General features: G+C 33.5%; 2 protein-coding genes across 3 annotated transcripts; one reads left to right on the top strand and one right to left on the bottom strand.

The window, feature by feature from the left end:
- Positions 1-1,175: 1,175 nt before the first annotated feature.
- On the top strand, positions 1,176-7,355 carry LOC137815019 (delta-1-pyrroline-5-carboxylate synthase-like). The gene is made up of 20 exons (XM_068618031.1): positions 1,176-1,432; positions 1,574-1,645; positions 1,752-1,855; positions 1,980-2,082; positions 2,271-2,432; positions 2,937-3,214; positions 3,730-3,880; positions 3,960-4,124; positions 4,208-4,285; positions 4,599-4,688; positions 5,034-5,120; positions 5,238-5,324; positions 5,427-5,523; positions 5,628-5,731; positions 5,819-5,894; positions 6,053-6,203; positions 6,344-6,412; positions 6,611-6,677; positions 6,770-6,840; positions 7,062-7,355. Exons 1-20 carry the CDS (start codon positions 1,373-1,375, stop codon positions 7,135-7,137), a joined length of 2,148 nt encoding a protein of 715 aa, XP_068474132.1. The 5' UTR covers positions 1,176-1,372; the 3' UTR covers positions 7,138-7,355.
- Positions 7,356-8,623: 1,268 nt separating this feature from the next.
- On the bottom strand, positions 8,624-13,093 carry LOC137815018 (mannose-1-phosphate guanylyltransferase 1). 2 transcript variants are annotated; one of them, XM_068618029.1, is made up of 5 exons: positions 12,674-13,093; positions 10,855-11,203; positions 10,110-10,172; positions 9,772-10,011; positions 8,624-9,635 (listed from the first exon to the last, which is right to left on the bottom strand). In XM_068618029.1, exons 2-5 carry the CDS (start codon positions 10,963-10,965, stop codon positions 8,964-8,966), a joined length of 1,086 nt encoding a protein of 361 aa, XP_068474130.1. In that variant the 5' UTR covers positions 10,966-11,203; positions 12,674-13,093; the 3' UTR covers positions 8,624-8,963. The 2 variants fall into 2 exon arrangements, with proteins under 2 accessions (XP_068474130.1, XP_068474131.1); XM_068618030.1 differs by having other exon boundaries at positions 10,855-11,155; positions 12,674-12,874.
- Positions 13,094-16,382: the final 3,289 nt, after the last annotated feature.

Below are 16,382 nucleotides of genomic sequence, written 5' to 3'. Positions count from 1 at the left end.
CTTTAATCTTAACGGTGAGTTATCACCAAGATTTACTAGATTAAAAATATTAATCAATATTTAATTCTAATCCATGTATTATTGGTAAGAAAACATGATAATAGAATAAATTCCTATTAAAGCATGTAATTAAAAAAAGCTAAATTAACTTAAATTATTTTAAAATTTGCATATTATTGCATTGGACAATGCAGGTGGATGCGAGGTGGAAGGCCACAACTAACTGTAGTTCATTTCATTGTACTTTTTGACCGGAACATGAGATCGTCTTATCAAATTATTTTTTCTTTTGCATTTTAATATTGTATATATTTGTAAATATATTCCTTAATTTTAAAACTGTATATTTATGTTTAAAAATTAAAAAAAAAACTATTTTCTTAAAATTTAACTATTCTTACACATTTAGTCAATTTATTTTGTAATAAAAATCACAAAACAATCTAACTCTGACAATATTAATTCTGTCAAAATAATTCTTTTATTTTAAATTTTATAAACACTTTTTTTAAAATATATTGAATTATATTGGGGTCCCGAATTATGAAGCAGTACTTCTATTTTCAGTCTTTATAAAATTAAAAGAGTTGACATTAGCTAGTTGAGCCACAAAGTTGACGTTACACCTTTAGGTTTAGATCAGAAAAATAAATATACTAAGATAAGTAATTTATATACTATTAAACTTCAAAGTTATATATAATATCTGTGTTAATAAATAGCTTCAAATTATATTATCACAAATTTTAATTAATTGTTAGCATTAAACTTTTTATATTGAGAGTGGTTAGAAATTAAAATAGAAAACGTTAATAGCCATATTTTTCTCTCTGACAGTTGGCTCTAGAACATCCAACCGCGTGCACTTTGATATACCGTAACTTCCAGTTCTCTGCAGAATCTAATCAAATATGTTTATAGTTGAAAAATAAATATAAAATAAAAATTAACTTTAAAAAAGTTAAGATTTATCCTTTTTTATGTTTACTGAAATAAACTGTTTTATTTTCTTCATTTTAATTTCTTTGTCCAAAAATTCTTCTCGCTTTTAATACTGCATTTGAAAATTTTATCTCCTATTCAAAGTTCTAATGTTAAAAAACTTAGAACTTACTGTGGGAAAATTTTGGCAACTTTAAGTATAAATGTTGACCAAAAGAGTATAATTATGATTCAAGAATAATTTATCCAACTGGATGTAATTTAAAAGAAATAAAAGAAAATGTGAATATCTGTGGTGACAGGGTAGTGTAAAGTGTTAACCTTATTATCAGCACGTGACTTTAAGATTAAGAACTGTTCACGGGTAGACTCTATTCTCTTCTCTGCCAACCGCACCGAAGAAGAACAACACTTTGCTTCTTGTCAGAATATGGAGAACGCAGATCCTAATAGACATTTTCTCAAAGATGTTAAGCGCATCGTTATCAAGGTTCTCTTTTATCTCCGAAAACTATATTATTCTTTTGGTGTTTCATTTGTGTGCTGTGTAACAAATGGTTTGTCTGTGTGCATTGTTGCTTGGACCATAGGATTATGCAAATGGTTAAGGTTGTTTTGTATGATTTTGAAGGTTGGGACTGCTGTGGTTACTCGCCAAGATGGAAGGGTGGCGGTTGGAAAATTAGGGGCACTATGTGAGCAGGTTGCTCTGTATATATATTTTTTGTGTTAAAGTTTTTTCTTTGTTCAAGGTATAAAGATTGGATTTTGAGTTTGGCATGTGTGACCCTTTTCGAAATACATGGCAGATTAAGGAGCTGAACTCTCTTGGTTATGAGATTATTTTGGTGTCATCAGGTGCTGTTGGCCTTGGTCGCCAAAGGCTTAGATACAGAAAATTAATCAACAGCAGGTAATAAACTTTTAACACCTTTGTTCTGTTTATTTGCTCTCCCAGGGTGCACATGTAAGGTGTATCCTCGAAAGTTGGTTGAAATTGTAATTTAGTTTGGTCTTTCATGGGGCACATTTTACAGCTTTGCTGACCTTCAGAAGCCGCAAGTTGAACTTGATGGCAAGGCTTGTGCTGCTGTTGGACAAAGCAGTCTTATGGCTCTTTATGATGCTTTGTTTAGTCAGGTAATTGTTGTTAATTGATGTTCATGTCTGAACTATCATCTTATGCCTGCTTTCATTCCAATTGTGTTGTGTAGATTTTTTGTTTTGTTTACCCTTGATGACTATCATATTCCATTCTTACCTTATTTTAGGAGGATAACTGACATTGATATTGATGCGTAAATTCCTTTCTCCTCCCTGTCCTGCAGCTAGATGTGACATCTGCTCAGCTTCTTGTGACAGACAATGATTTTCGAGACAAAGATTTCAGAAAGCAACTCAGCGAAACTGTGAAATCACTGTTAGGATTAAAAGTTATTCCCATATTTAACGAGAACGATGCAGTTAGTACTAGGAAAGCTCCATATGAGGTTTGTTGTTCTACTTGTCTGATTTGTTATCACAGCTGAACTTAATCCTGGAGCTGATTGTTCAAGCAATGTAGCTTTATGAAAAAATGGTGTCATAATTCTTTTAATTCTTGATGATATGATAAATGGTTATGCTAGCTTGAAGTAGAATTGGGAATTATATTGTTTTCTTCAGATGAATTTTCTAAACTTTATCTGTTAAACTTAAATATTGAGTCTTTATAAGATGTTTTCTTAGGACTGATGTGTGCATGGTAGGTAAGTAAATTTTAGTTTAGTAATTTGTCCACCAGCCAACTCAACGTATTTAAGAAAGTTGCATGCTTGTTTAACATTGAATATGATCCTTCTCTGACTGTGAAGTATTCCCAGCATTTGTTGAAATTCTTCTATTCTTCATATTATACAAAAGAGTGTTTCATTGTTTGATTTTTTTACCGAAAAATGTCAGGTAAGAGAATAAACTAGATAATACTTGAAGTGTCACCAAATCATTTTGTGCAGGATTCTTCTGGCATATTTTGGGATAATGACAGTTTATCAGCTTTATTGGCATTGGAATTAAAAGCTGATCTTCTTATTTTGTTGAGTGACGTAGAGGGTCTTTATAGTGGCCCTCCGAGTGACCCAGGTTCAAAGCTTATTCATACATACATTAAAGAAATACATCAAAATGAAATTACTTTTGGAGACAAGTCTAGAGTGGGAAGAGGTGGTATGACTGCCAAAGTAAAGGCTTCTATTCATGCAGCTGATGCTGGCATTCCTGTTATCATTACCAGGTGCTCTATTATACATGCTACCGAGAATAATTTAAACTGAAACTTGCTTTTGCATTATTAATAGCAATTCTATTACTGCATATTTGTATCTCCTCTTCAGATTTTATTTAAAGCTTTTTTCAGTGTCTCCATTTTCAATTAGAAGCTTTTTGTTTAGACATGACATGTGACATTACTAATTAAGTTTTCATTAAACCGCAAGCAACTTTGAGAAATGGAAATACAAACAGTCTTACTGATTTAATTTTTTATACAAGTTACCTGTTTATTTCTTCTCTCTTCTTTTTTTTTGTATTTGGATGACTATTTGTTGACCACTTGCTTAGTCAGTAAATCTATGGGAGTGACATAGAAGATCACTAAATTTTTTTTCACCCTGTTCAATTTTTGATCTATTAAACAGAAAATATAATTGCAAGAACACTATGAAATCCATTATGCTACCTACTCTATCCTATTCCCATCTGTGTACGTGGGCTTTTTCCTGTTTCTGCTACATTCATGTCTCTTTTCAGTGGTTATGCAGCAGAAAATATCCTTAATGTTCTCCATGGACAACGTATTGGAACCCTCTTCCATAAAGATGCCCATAAATGGGCCCCAATAAAAGAGTTTGACGCTCGCCAGATGGCAGTTGCAGCTAGGGACTGTTCCAGAAGGCTTCAGGTTTCTTTTATGGATACAAAGCTGTCAGTATAATAACGTTCCTAATTTAGCATTCTGATATCCATATCTTACATTACAGGCCATGTCTTCAGAAGAGAGGAAACAAATTTTACTAAAAATAGCTGATGCTTTGGAAGCACATCAAGAAGAGATCAGGATTGAAAATGAAGCTGATGTTGCCTCTGCACAAGAAGAAGGATGTGAAAAATCCTTGGTGGCTAGGCTGGTTTTAAAGAAGGAGAAGGCAAGGCAGTTACCCTAAAGTTGAAATTGTTTAAATTTTAGCAGACTATAAAATTTGTAATGATAAATGACTATCACTGACAGCTTGCAAGCCTTGCAAACAACATTCGAATTATTGCAAACATGGAAGATCCAATTGGTCGAGTGCTAAAACGAACCGAGGTAACAAAAAGTTTGTTATTGCTATATATATATATATATATTATGGGTCATGGTAGTTTTACATTGTGCTAAGTTAAATTTTGTTCCTTCTATTTATTGTATTACAGATTCTAGTTTTACATTATGCCAGTAAGAATGAAAGGTTTATGTTATATACAAATTTGTATAAGATAGCTGTCTGAACTCCTGTGTGTGGGCGTGAGTAATATCTGCTTAGTCATAAAGTATACGGTTTAAAAGTTTTTCATGCGCATTTGATTGTTAATAATAGTTACTGATCTATAATATTTCTGATAGCTATCTTTTTATCTAGCTCGCAGAAGGGCTGATTTTGGAGAAAACATCATCTCCTTTAGGTGTTCTCTTAATTGTTTTTGAGTCTCGCCCTGAGGCACTAGTGCAGGTAAACCAGCATTTTCAATTTTCTTTTTCAGCTTATGTTGATACCTGGCTAATATTGTGTTGATTTCTAAATTTTACCCTTCCTTGCCTTTATTTACATTCCCTTTTCAATTTGCTGTCTATAGATGACATGCTTGGACAGCTTATATTACCTACTAAACTGTGATCAGACGTTTAAGATAATATGAATTTTTCTTTTCTTATCACACATGAAAGGATGAAACTTCTTTTAGATTAAAAACTGTTTAAATTGCAATTCAAGAAACAATAGGCCTAGTTCGACTACCTTTTGATTTTATGTTGTTTATCTGCATTCTAAGCCAGTAGCTTCATGTAATCTTGACAGATAGCTTCTTTAGCAATCCGAAGTGGGAATGGGCTTCTCTTGAAAGGAGGCAAGGAGGCTAAGAGATCAAATGCAATTTTGCACAAGGTTTAGTTTCAAAATAAATGATAATTTGTGAACCATTTTCTTTTAAATCATATGTTTGATTTTTTCAATCTCATTAATAAATATTTTCTGTGTAATTTTTCATTGCTGGTACTTAAGGTTATTACTGAAGCCATACCAGATTCTGTCGGTGAAAAACTTATTGGACTTGTGACATCAAGAGCAGAAATTCCTGAGTTACTCAAGGTAAATACATAGTAGATATTAATTTCTGATTTATAAACTTACTCGCTTTGATATTTGGTTCCTTAAACAAAAGCTAGAGTCCGCATTCTGCTTTTCTTTCAGTTGGATGATGTAATTGATCTGGTGATTCCAAGAGGCAGCAACAAACTTGTCTCTCAGATCAAGAGTTCGACTAAAATTCCTGTTATGGGTCATGCTGGTAAGACCCTTTTGCTCAACATGCAAGCAAAGTGCTTGATATAATATGGTAAATCCTTTTGTCAAATGAATTTACTGTAATAATGCCACATTATTGCCAAACAGATGGAATTTGTCATGTCTATGTTGATAAATCTGCTGATTTGGAGATGGCAAAGAAGATTGTACTGGATGCAAAAGTAGATTATCCAGCAGGTTGCAATGCCATGGTAATTTCTATTATTCTATGTACTTGATGAAAGCTTAACCTTTGTTTGCCAGTTATTTTTTCTTATTTTTCAAATTTCAATTTTTAGGAAACACTTCTTGTTCACAAGGACTTAGTAGAGAAAGGTTGGCTCAATAATATTACTGTTGACCTACGGACAGAAGGTATGGCTTCTGGCTAACATTTCTATTAGACTGGTGAATATCTGACTGTGACTTCTTTTCCAAAATTGAAGAATAGTTTCTTGAAGTTAAATGGACTGTTAAAGAGTAGTTTGTTTGTAAGGTTTCTGGAATGCTGAAATGGTTTAAAATTTATGTAGGTGTTACATTGTTCGGAGGACCGAAGGCAAGTCCGTTGTTAAATATTCCACTGGCTCGTACATTACATCTCGAGTACAATTCATTGACATGCACAGTTGAAATTGTGGATGATGTTTATGCAGCTATTGATCATATAAATCTTTATGGAAGGCACGGTTCTCTTTATTTGTAGATAGTGTGTTGGAAGCATATTTCCCTTTCATCCATCTCCCTCTGCCTCATTTCAAATTAGATCTATAGTAGTTCTGTGTACGAGGATTGAAATTTGTCACATTTCTCTTTCTTTGCAGTTCACATACTGATTCCATTGTTACAGAAGATCATGAAGTAGCTGATGTATTTCTACGTCAAGTTGACAGGCAATTTTTGAAATATAGTGTCTTTTTATGTGTTACTAAATATACTCACTTCATTATTTTGTGTAATTTAATTGCCTTTTATGATTAAGTTATATATTAATAAGCACATAAATCCCTGTTCTTGTGAGCAATCAACCTCTTGAGCCTTCAGCATATTTACAATGTCAGTTATGTAAATAATGTTTGCTATTTTGGCAGTGCTGCTGTTTTTCACAATGCTAGTACAAGATTCAGTGATGGGGCACGATTTGGTCTAGGGGCAGAGGTATGTTATTCTAAACATTCTCTTAAAAATCAATCTCTAATGCTAAGGTTGTTGATTTAGTTCCTAACTCTCATGTCGTGGACAATTTATAGGTGGGAATAAGTACAAGCAGGATTCATGCTCGGGGTCCAGTAGGAGTTGATGGATTGTTAACAACCAGATGGTATGAGCTTGATGGTCATTTACTCATTATAATTGAAACAATACAAACTTTTTAGTGTATAACTAGCCATTTTATTCAGTTGACATGCTCAATTTGAACAATACAAGGTATAAAAGCTTTTTGTGAATAGATTAAGATTTGCCACATACAAATAACTAACATACCAATAGGTTTATAAGGATAATAACTGATACTACAACCATGCATTTGCTTATTTGCAGGATTCTCAAAGGAAGTGGACAGATAGTGGATGGTGACAAAGCAATTACCTACACCCACAAAGACCTTGCTATTTGATTCTTGATTTTTACTATTAAAACTTCATGTAGGGAGGAGAGAAAAGGAAGGTCACTAGCCTGTGTTTTATTTCCTCTAGTCTGTACAATTCAATAGAGGGGAGAGATGTTTACGCTATCTGTTGTTGATTTTTCTGTTCATGATGTTATACAAGAGAGCTGCTTTTCCCCCAACGTTAGGAAATTGATGATCTTTGTTTAGGATTTCTTTTAACTTGGTATCAGTTGTTACAGTTGTAAAAATAATAATAAAAACTTCATCTTTGGCTCCAAAAAAGTGGGAAAATGATATTTTCTGGTTTAAAGGGGAATGGAGATTTTTGGAGTGAAAAGAGAGGGCAGAGAAAATAATATCATCCCTATATTAATAAGGGCAAAAGTTGAAGGAGAGATATTTTATCCTTTTATTTTTCCTTCTTTTCTGAACTTTTGAATTAAATAAGATTTAAAAAAAAATTCTTCTCTCCGTTTCATTTCTCTAATTGAACAGTACGTTAGTCATTGTTATGATGTTGTATATTACAATTTTCTAATGTGATTATACCACATGACTGATATTACAGTGGAATCTTTTGTCAAAAAGAACTCCCTAACTCAAACTAAGCTCTTTTCGATTTTGAGAATTCTTATTAAGTAGATTAAAATCAAGCATTTTTCTGAGTTAGATTTTTATTCCCCTCTTGTTCGTTACATGGGAATAACAATGCAACCAATTGGTCTTTAATAGAGTAAACGAGTGTTGCAAAAGATGTGAGATTGTTTTGGCTAAGTATGCATGTTGTAATATTTCTTTCAGTAAATGTTCAAAACGATCTTTGGAAGCTTGAATATTTCAATACGAAAAGAAAGAGAAAAATACGCTTAGCTTATTTCAACCAATATCTTTTATAGGAGTTATTATGATTACATGTGAAGGATTGAATCCTCCGATCCTCAGCCTCCCAATTTTAAGGACATTTGCAGAATCTATTAATCCCATCTTTTAGCAAAAGACTTTATTGGATCATTTGAAAACCATTACCTTAATTACATAACAAATCTTAAAGACAGATTCTATGTTGCATGATCTCTACACGGATATTTAGGTTTTTGGTAATTGTCTTTTAGTTCATTGCTATACCCAAAAAAACTTCAGAAGCACATCTGAAAGAATTGAAAAATTAATTAAAACTTACATAAATTAAAATAAATTTATATGTACCATATATTTTTAATAGATTTTTTTTGTCTGACTTCTTTATAAATACGTGTAAACTCATAAAAGACTCATTTACAAGTCAAGAACTAAGTATTTATCTAAATTTTTCCTAAACTTGACCTTCATCAAACTCCGTCTCTGTCTGCGTTTAAATGATGCCAGGTTCAGTTGAAAGACTGAATCAAAATGTTTGTAGGTGAATGTACTTTCCTTTTTCGTCTATTTTTCTGCTACCTATATATATATATATATATATATATATATATATATATATATATATACCCAGGACTAGGAAGAAGTCTACTATTCTTTCCATTTCATGACTTAGGTCCAACTTTATCTCAAATAATTAAAAAGAAATCCTGAATAAAAAGATAAAGTAACACTTTAGATTACACAACCAAGGAACGGTTGACCAACTTTATACCCTTTACAAAGGCATACCTTTCAACATTGTAAATTATGGCATCACTCATTCTAAACGAAACTGACTTGTACAATATGTAGCAAAGATAAAAATGGATTGGGATGCGGATAAAGAAAAACAAATCAAATGAATAAGAACACATTTTTCAGAAACAAGAACTTCGAACTTACTAATCACATGCTATTCATTTAAGACAGCAACCTCACATGACTATCTCTGGCTTCAGAATGTTTGACTTGATCTCCTTGTGGGGTAAAACTACACCACCATTGCTGTAAACTTCATCACAAACATGGACATCTTCTCCAAGGATAGTCATATTCTCCACACGGGCCCATTGCCCTACGGTCGAATGCCATCCAATGATACTGCTGGATATGCAAGAGTGCTTTTTAATCCGAACTCCTCGCATAACTGTGCAGCGTGAAAGCCTGACACCTGACTCAATGACACAGCCAGGACCGATTGCAACATCAGGTCCAATGAGACATCCCTCACCAATATTGGCAGTTTCGTGCACAATGACGTTTCCCACAATGTGTGAACCACTGGCCAGTTTGGAAGGGGAGTTTTTCCTCAATGAGTCCAGGTAAAGTGTCAGGCCAGAAATATAGTCCCTTGGTTGTCCGATGTCCATCCAAAATCCTGGCAGGATCATTGCGTATAGCTTTTTCGCAGCTGCGATATTAGGAAACACCTCTTTCTCGATAGAAGTGGGTCTCAGTTCAATTCGATCCAAAACTGAGGGGTTCAAAAGGTAGATTCCAGCATTGATTTTGTTACCAACAAACAACTTCGGTTTTTCAACAAATTTCTCAACCTGTCCAGTAGTCTCGTCCATTACAACCACACCATATTTTGACGGCTCATCAACCTAAAAATAAGACATTGAAAGCTCAAATCTGTACCATATATGTATATAACCTGCACTACACACACACGCATATATATATATATATATATATATATATATATATATATATATATATAAATTGTCTCAACTTAGTTACCTTTGTCACCATTATGGAAGCCTCTCCTCCATGGGATTTGTGGAATGCAATCATTTGTTTAAGTGGATACTCACTGATAACATCACTGTTGAGAACAAAAAATGGCTCTCCAGAGGCATCTACCAGCTTATCCCTAGCAAGAGCCAAGGGGCCTGCAGTACCCAGTGGTTCAGTTTCTTGAGAACAAGTGATTTTGATGCCAAGTTTTGCCTCAAATTCCTTCAAGAAATTCAACATAACCTGCAAGAGGAAGTTTTTCCAATGTCAACTAAAGCTTTATTTACATTAACCTCATTAAGAAAACAGCGTAGTGTGGTCAGGAGATATGAAATCCTTACCTCTGGTTGGTAATTAATAGCTAGTACCACTTCATCGACTCCAATGGCCTTGAGAGCCTCTATCTGCAAAACAAGTATAATTAAAAGATAAATTAGTAGGGTGGTGTACTAAGACTATAAAGAGAAATATACAAAAGGGATACACACACATTCACAACCGTAGTCAAGTATGCACCAGTGCATACAAAGACAGAGATAAGATGGTAAGGAGAACAAACACAAGGAAAAAAGACAATAAATATTAATGAAATTCAAAATACCTACTCAAGCAAGAAGGAAATAACAATTTTGTTCACTTCTTGAGTAAAGGAGGAAGAAGATACAATCAACAAATAGTGTACACAGCCACACTAACTACCAAAAAAACAGATTATTAATGTGGGGAACAGCTCCTGAGAGCAATCAAAACTTTTAAAATTTAGAGTCTATATACGTTTACACACTGAAATTGATAAATAAAAATCGATTATCTCTTCTATTTTTAATACCAAGATTATGATTTGAATATCAAACAGAGGTTTTTTTCTTCTCTTATCATGAGTGTTACAAAACTATAAAAAAAAAATAGTATTGAAAGAATTCAGCTAACCCTAAACCCTAGATTTATGGTGATTTGTTGGATAAAATAATATGGTATGAACAATTGTGTAAGAGTCAATAAATCAAAGGACAAAGCCCATCCCTAATTTATATCATGAAGGGTACATACTTGACTTCAAGAAAAAAACACTTCAAAATGCTTTACCTGATGCAGAATCATGGGCTTGTTAGCAAAATCAACAAGAGGCTTGGGAACACTGAGTGTCAATGGCCTCAACCTTGTTCCAAACCCTCCAACCAAAATCAGCGCCTTCATTGTGATACGATGCCCTTTGTTTTTCCAGCAAATTATAAATTTAGAAGCAGATCAAAAGTGAATAACAGAGAACACAGACCCTGATGTGCAAAACAATTTTCACTCTGCTCTATTCCAAATATGCACTCCAGGAAGGAACTTGCATGGAACTCTTCACGGACTTTTGAAACAGCTGGCAAAGAATTTGCACCTGATGTGAGAGGTGATCGACGCGAGACAATGCAGCTAAAGATGGTAACTGAAATGCCGAAAAAAAAAAACAGAAAGGCAAGAAAGAAGAGTTTGTCAAAAAAAGCTAAGACATAAAACTCTGAAAACTTACACTCATCCAAATTTCAAAAGAAGCAACAAGATCAAATTATGTGTCATTACATCACAGACATCGAAAGGAAAGTAAAATGAAGTATAAGGTTTAGCCCAATATGAAAACAAAGACAAAAATCAGCTATACAATGGTACTAGCTTTTAATGAGAAGGACAAAAGACAGTTCAATCTAGCACAAGGGTTATCTATAAACTGTCTATCTCTAAGAATTGCAGTACACAGTAAGCATTTGCAATTTGCTGATAATTTCAGGATGCGACTGTTTTCCTTATTTCAAATTAAGAAAATTCCCTGCATAACTTTCAATGATAAAAATATATCAACTTAAGAAGCCCTCAATGTAAAATGCATTGCATTAATTCCACACGATAGAAACAAATATGACACGGACACAACATAAGTTTGGCTACCGAATAAAGAGATATGTAAAACATTGATATATTATTACTTCCCAACAATCACCTTTTTCTACATTGCTTGCTCTATCAAGAATTGAGCTAGAGAGAAAAAATTCATGAAATGGTGTATATAATATTGAGTATACTTTCCTACGAGGAGTTAATCTTCACCATATATAGATGGTTGATATTGGATTTTAGGAAAATCAAACTTGATTTATGTTGTCAAAATTAGCTCTTTTCACATTTTCTCTTTGTCTTACACGCCTATCAAACAAAAGATTGAGTCAGCTGAAATGCAATGGATATCGTTAGAGATTTGAGTTTACTGACATCACTGACGAGAAAAGGCCCCCTTCAGGAATAAATTTCTCAAAGAGAGCACATTTTGTAGAAAATACAAGGGAGTTATTTATCTAGCTTAATATTTTTTGTTGGTCTTTATGTTGTATAAGCTAGCTTTTACAAATAAACATGCACCATGGTGATCTTCTAGATCTATTGAACCCAAGCCTAATGAGACCTGCCCGATTTTGCATTGCATATAAGATAGAACCCGATACAATTTACTCCTATGTCACGCAAGGAATAAGAAATTTCAGTAGTATTTATATTTTTAATATTTTTCATACAATACTTCACAAAAGCTTAAATTGAAGCAAATCAGGAAAGGCACCACGAAAAGAGAATTCAAATTACCGAATACTTAACACCAGCACCAGATCTGATACGTACACAAATGTTTTCATCAGTTTTAACACAGGCTGATACTAAAGCACAATGCAATTACACAAACACCGCGTGATGAAACAACAAAACATTGTAAACACGAATTCAAAAAACGAATCATCAATTCGGAATCTGAACAAACGCAAATTACATTGCCAGATAAAAGATTCACCTCACCTCAATTCATGCAGAAAGCGAACAGCAATAAATATATAAATAAAAATAAAAACCGAAAGACAAAGAGAACAGAATTGACCTGAGGGAAAATTGAGATCCGTCTGCGGGCGAATCAGAAACCCCCAAACTCGAACGAGTCAACCCGGCGAGTCAGAGTGGGTCTCGAAGAACAACCCAACGGTTCAGTACGGGAGCTGTTACGTTACGATGGCGTTGGTCACCGCTCGTCATCGTCCTTTGTTTATATACGCGCCAACCTCACATTGCTATAACCACGCACGCTTTTTTTGTTTCTTTTCTCATTATTATAATTAATTAATTAATTAATAATTAATTAATTGGACTTCCTTTTCAGTCTCTCAAGGAACCTTAGGCCTTGTTTGGTGAAAGCGTCGGTGGCTACGGCTTTCGCGCTTTTCTCATAATTTCTTTTCTTCCTTAACTCTTTCTTCTCTCTATTCACAGTTCTAGTATTAATCAAGTTAGGGAAAGATACTACAATATTAATAACTCGTCACCGTTCATTTAACTTTATTTTAATATCTTTTAAATGTAAAATATCTTTCTAATTTTAAAATACACTTTTTGTTTTATTTTTTGAATAGTTAGATAACACTTATAAAACAAAGAATAAAGTGTTTTTGAAGAATAGAAAACAAATTTTAAAATATTTAGAAAAATATAAAAATAATTTATTTATTTAACCATAATGGTTAGTTTATTTGGAAAACTAGCATTTTCTTAAACTAGATGTTTTACTCTCTTTTTTCTCGGTTTGATCTTTGTCTTGTTCAGACAAAAAGCAAAACCAGTTTTACTTAAATTTACCTACTTATCTGGCAAATTCTACGTAACACAAAAACCATTTCCGTGTTCGACTATGAATAATTTAATGTAGTTATTAAAAGCCTTTATTCAGCGGATAGATTTGTTTGTAACTATTATAGTTTATAAATCTGGAAATAAATCACATTTAATGACTCCTTTTCTGGATATTTTTATTACCGACTATTGTTATTTATTACACTATTAATGTAACTTTTAACTTCAGTTACATTTCTAAAAACAAATAGGGAAAATGCCTATTTTTGCACTACTTTGGATAAGTGCTTTTTGTTTAAACGCTGTTTCTGAATTCACACCTCTTTAAAGAAAAAACAATCTGTTTTTTTTAACATATTCCGTAAATACGAATCAAGAAACCTTCTGACCAATAATTCAAAACGACTACTTTACGTGTTTTTATTGTGAGAGTTAATTTCAATATATATAATAATAATAATACCTTTCTCTTTCAAGTTTTCAACAGAGTTAATGATTTTATATATTGAAGAAAAAAAAAAAGAGCAAAAGCCTTCTATTTTGCTTCAACTGAAAGAACCCTAATAAAGTTCCGTGCATACATTCATGCCTTACAAATCCAGGTATCCCTAAAGCAGAAGCTAGCTTTTATAAATAAACATGCATTGAACCATTTAGAAATTTCTAGAGTTCAATAAATATTAATGTCAATCATTTTAAAAAAATAAGCTTCTTGCTGAAAAAAATCACATGAAAACTAATGTTAGTGTAATTTTTAGAGTGTTTATTACAAAAAAATCAATATATATATATATATATATATACATGAATATTATTTTAATATAAAAAAATCTTTACAGTATATTACATTATTTTTTATCTCATTCACATGCTTTAATTTATGAGCTGAAACAAAATTTTGAGGATTTAGACTACAGAATTGCCATTACAATAATGGTTTGTGAGAAAATAAGAAATGGTGATGAGCTAGACAAGTTTCTTCTGTGTTTTCTTTAAATTGCAGTCAAAGTTATGAGGGTGTAATAAATCAAACTACGCGTTGACTTTATTTTTCTTTTGCAGAATAGCAAGCTAAGTCACAAAATTTGTAAAAATATAAAAATCACTTAAATAATATTTAAGGAAAATATTTGACATGTAACATAACCGGATAAACCACATTCGGAGACCATCTAACCGCATGGAGCTAAAGCATTAAATTAAAATAAAAAGATACACGATAAATCAGATAATATCATTTTAGCATCGATATGTAGTTAAATTGGCTTTAAAACGAACAAAAATAGTTTCCCGAGACGTGAGTAATCACTGTCCGTAAGGACTTATCCGCGATGTATTGCGCAAGTCCCCCAGGATACAACAGGAACTTCCCGGTAATTTCTGAGGATCAGAACTAGCAAGTTTCTCTTTAAAATAGTAATACCAAATAGAACCCAAAAATATTATAATATTAATATAAAGAGGAGAGAGAAAGTGAAAAATGGAAATGGGGGAAAGGAGAAGATGGTTCGAAGGAAGAAGATGAAGAGGTGTGTGGGAGAGATGCGATTTCTGAATGAGGGAAACCCTTGCTTATATAGGGAAAAAGGTAGCATCCCAAACGGCCACAACCCACGTTCCAGCAGCCATTGGTGGCGCGATTTCAGGTTCCAACGGCACCACTTCTTCAACCTCCGAAAAACCAGCAAAGCAGGGGCGGAACGACTTCTCCACTGCAGCAACGATTCCGAAAGACCAGGTGAAGCAGAACGTGCACTTGCAACGGTAACATTTCAGTTTTGGATTTCGCAACAAAAATCTCAATGCGTTTGATTTTAGGGTTTTCTCGCATGCCCTGTTTTTATTTGCAATACCGGAGCTTCGTTTTACAACAATTCCCCACATATTGCAAAAGATAAAACATAGAGATATTGAAAGAAAAGGAATATTCTGGGTTCATCTAAGATGTAATGCATCAGATCTGGTATAGCAAGCTATATGAACCAGTCTTAGATTAATGAACGTAACACATAGTGTAGTTGGTATAGCAAGCTATATGAACCAAGACACTTAGTATGTGTTAGAGGTTTATCAATCACAATACACCCCCACATTACTTGCTGTTATCGCTGTGTTGCGCTACTAGGCCATGCGCGTGCCCGGTATTCATGAGTGCTATAGAGATCTTGCCAAGATCTCATGCAAGCGGCCCCACTTGACACTCATATAGGTGATTTCATCAAGTGTATGCTGCAAATTATACACCACCCATAAGGGATATGAAAATCATTAGAACTTTGTAAATCGTTAAAACTCTTTTACCTCTGAATTTTAACCACAAAGTTTATCCTCTCGATAATGCAGTATCTAGCACTTCACACACACCATAGGAATGGACAAAATTGATTTAAAATCAATTTTAGTGCTAGCAGAACTAACAGGTGACTTGTTTTTACCCATATGAACCTTATTCATGGGATCTCCAATCACAAAGGTTGGGTTTCCATCACTTGTTTGTTTGCGAGTGGCTTAAGTCCCATTCCCCTCGATGTTTCTAAAATCATTTTTCTCCCTAGGGGTTTTGTCAGAGGATCTGCCAGATTCCGTTCTGACTTGACATAGTCAATAGAAATCGTTCCACTCTTTAACAGCTGTTTCACCAAATTGTGTCTCAATTGTATATGTCTATTCTTTCCGTTATAGCTTTTATTTTTAGCTATAGCTATTGCGGATTGGCAATCACAATGCATTGATACAGATGGGGTTGGTTTCATTCCTAAAGGAATGTTTGCTAAGAAGTTTTTCAACCACTCAGCTTCACTACCAGCCATTTCTAGAGCAACAAACTCAGATTCCATTGTTGATCTTGCAATAATAGTTTGTCTGGCTGATCTCCATGTAACTGCACCACCCCCAAGTGTAAATACATAACCACTAGTGGATTTTGTCTCATCTGAATCAGAGATCCAGTTAGCATCACTGTACCC

This window comes from Phaseolus vulgaris, chromosome 1 (assembly GCF_000499845.2).
Source record: "Phaseolus vulgaris cultivar G19833 chromosome 1, P. vulgaris v2.0, whole genome shotgun sequence".
NCBI classification, from domain to species: Eukaryota; Viridiplantae; Streptophyta; class Magnoliopsida; order Fabales; family Fabaceae; genus Phaseolus; species Phaseolus vulgaris.
The sequence above is the reverse complement of the archived record's forward strand: the minus strand, read 5'-3'. Positions and strand labels throughout refer to the sequence as shown.

Bases quoted from the DNA above. Each gene is read 5' to 3' on its own strand.
- LOC137815019 (XM_068618031.1), top strand. From the start codon at position 1,373: ATGGAGAACGCAGATCCTAATAGACATTTTCTCAAAGATGTTAAGCGC. The intron at 5,325-5,426 runs GTAAATACATAG...CTTTTCTTTCAG, and splicing joins AAATTCCTGAGTTACTCAAG to TTGGATGATGTAATTGATCT. The intron at 6,413-6,610 runs GCAATTTTTGAA...CTATTTTGGCAG, and splicing joins TTTCTACGTCAAGTTGACAG to TGCTGCTGTTTTTCACAATG.
- LOC137815018 (XM_068618029.1), bottom strand. From the start codon at position 10,965: ATGAAGGCGCTGATTTTGGTTGGAGGGTTTGGAACAAGGTTGAGGCCA. The intron at 10,173-10,854 runs GTAAAGCATTTT...CTTGTTTTGCAG, and splicing joins AGCCCATGATTCTGCATCAG to ATAGAGGCTCTCAAGGCCAT. The intron at 9,636-9,771 runs GTAACTAAGTTG...TCTTATTTTTAG, and splicing joins CTTCCATAATGGTGACAAAG to GTTGATGAGCCGTCAAAATA.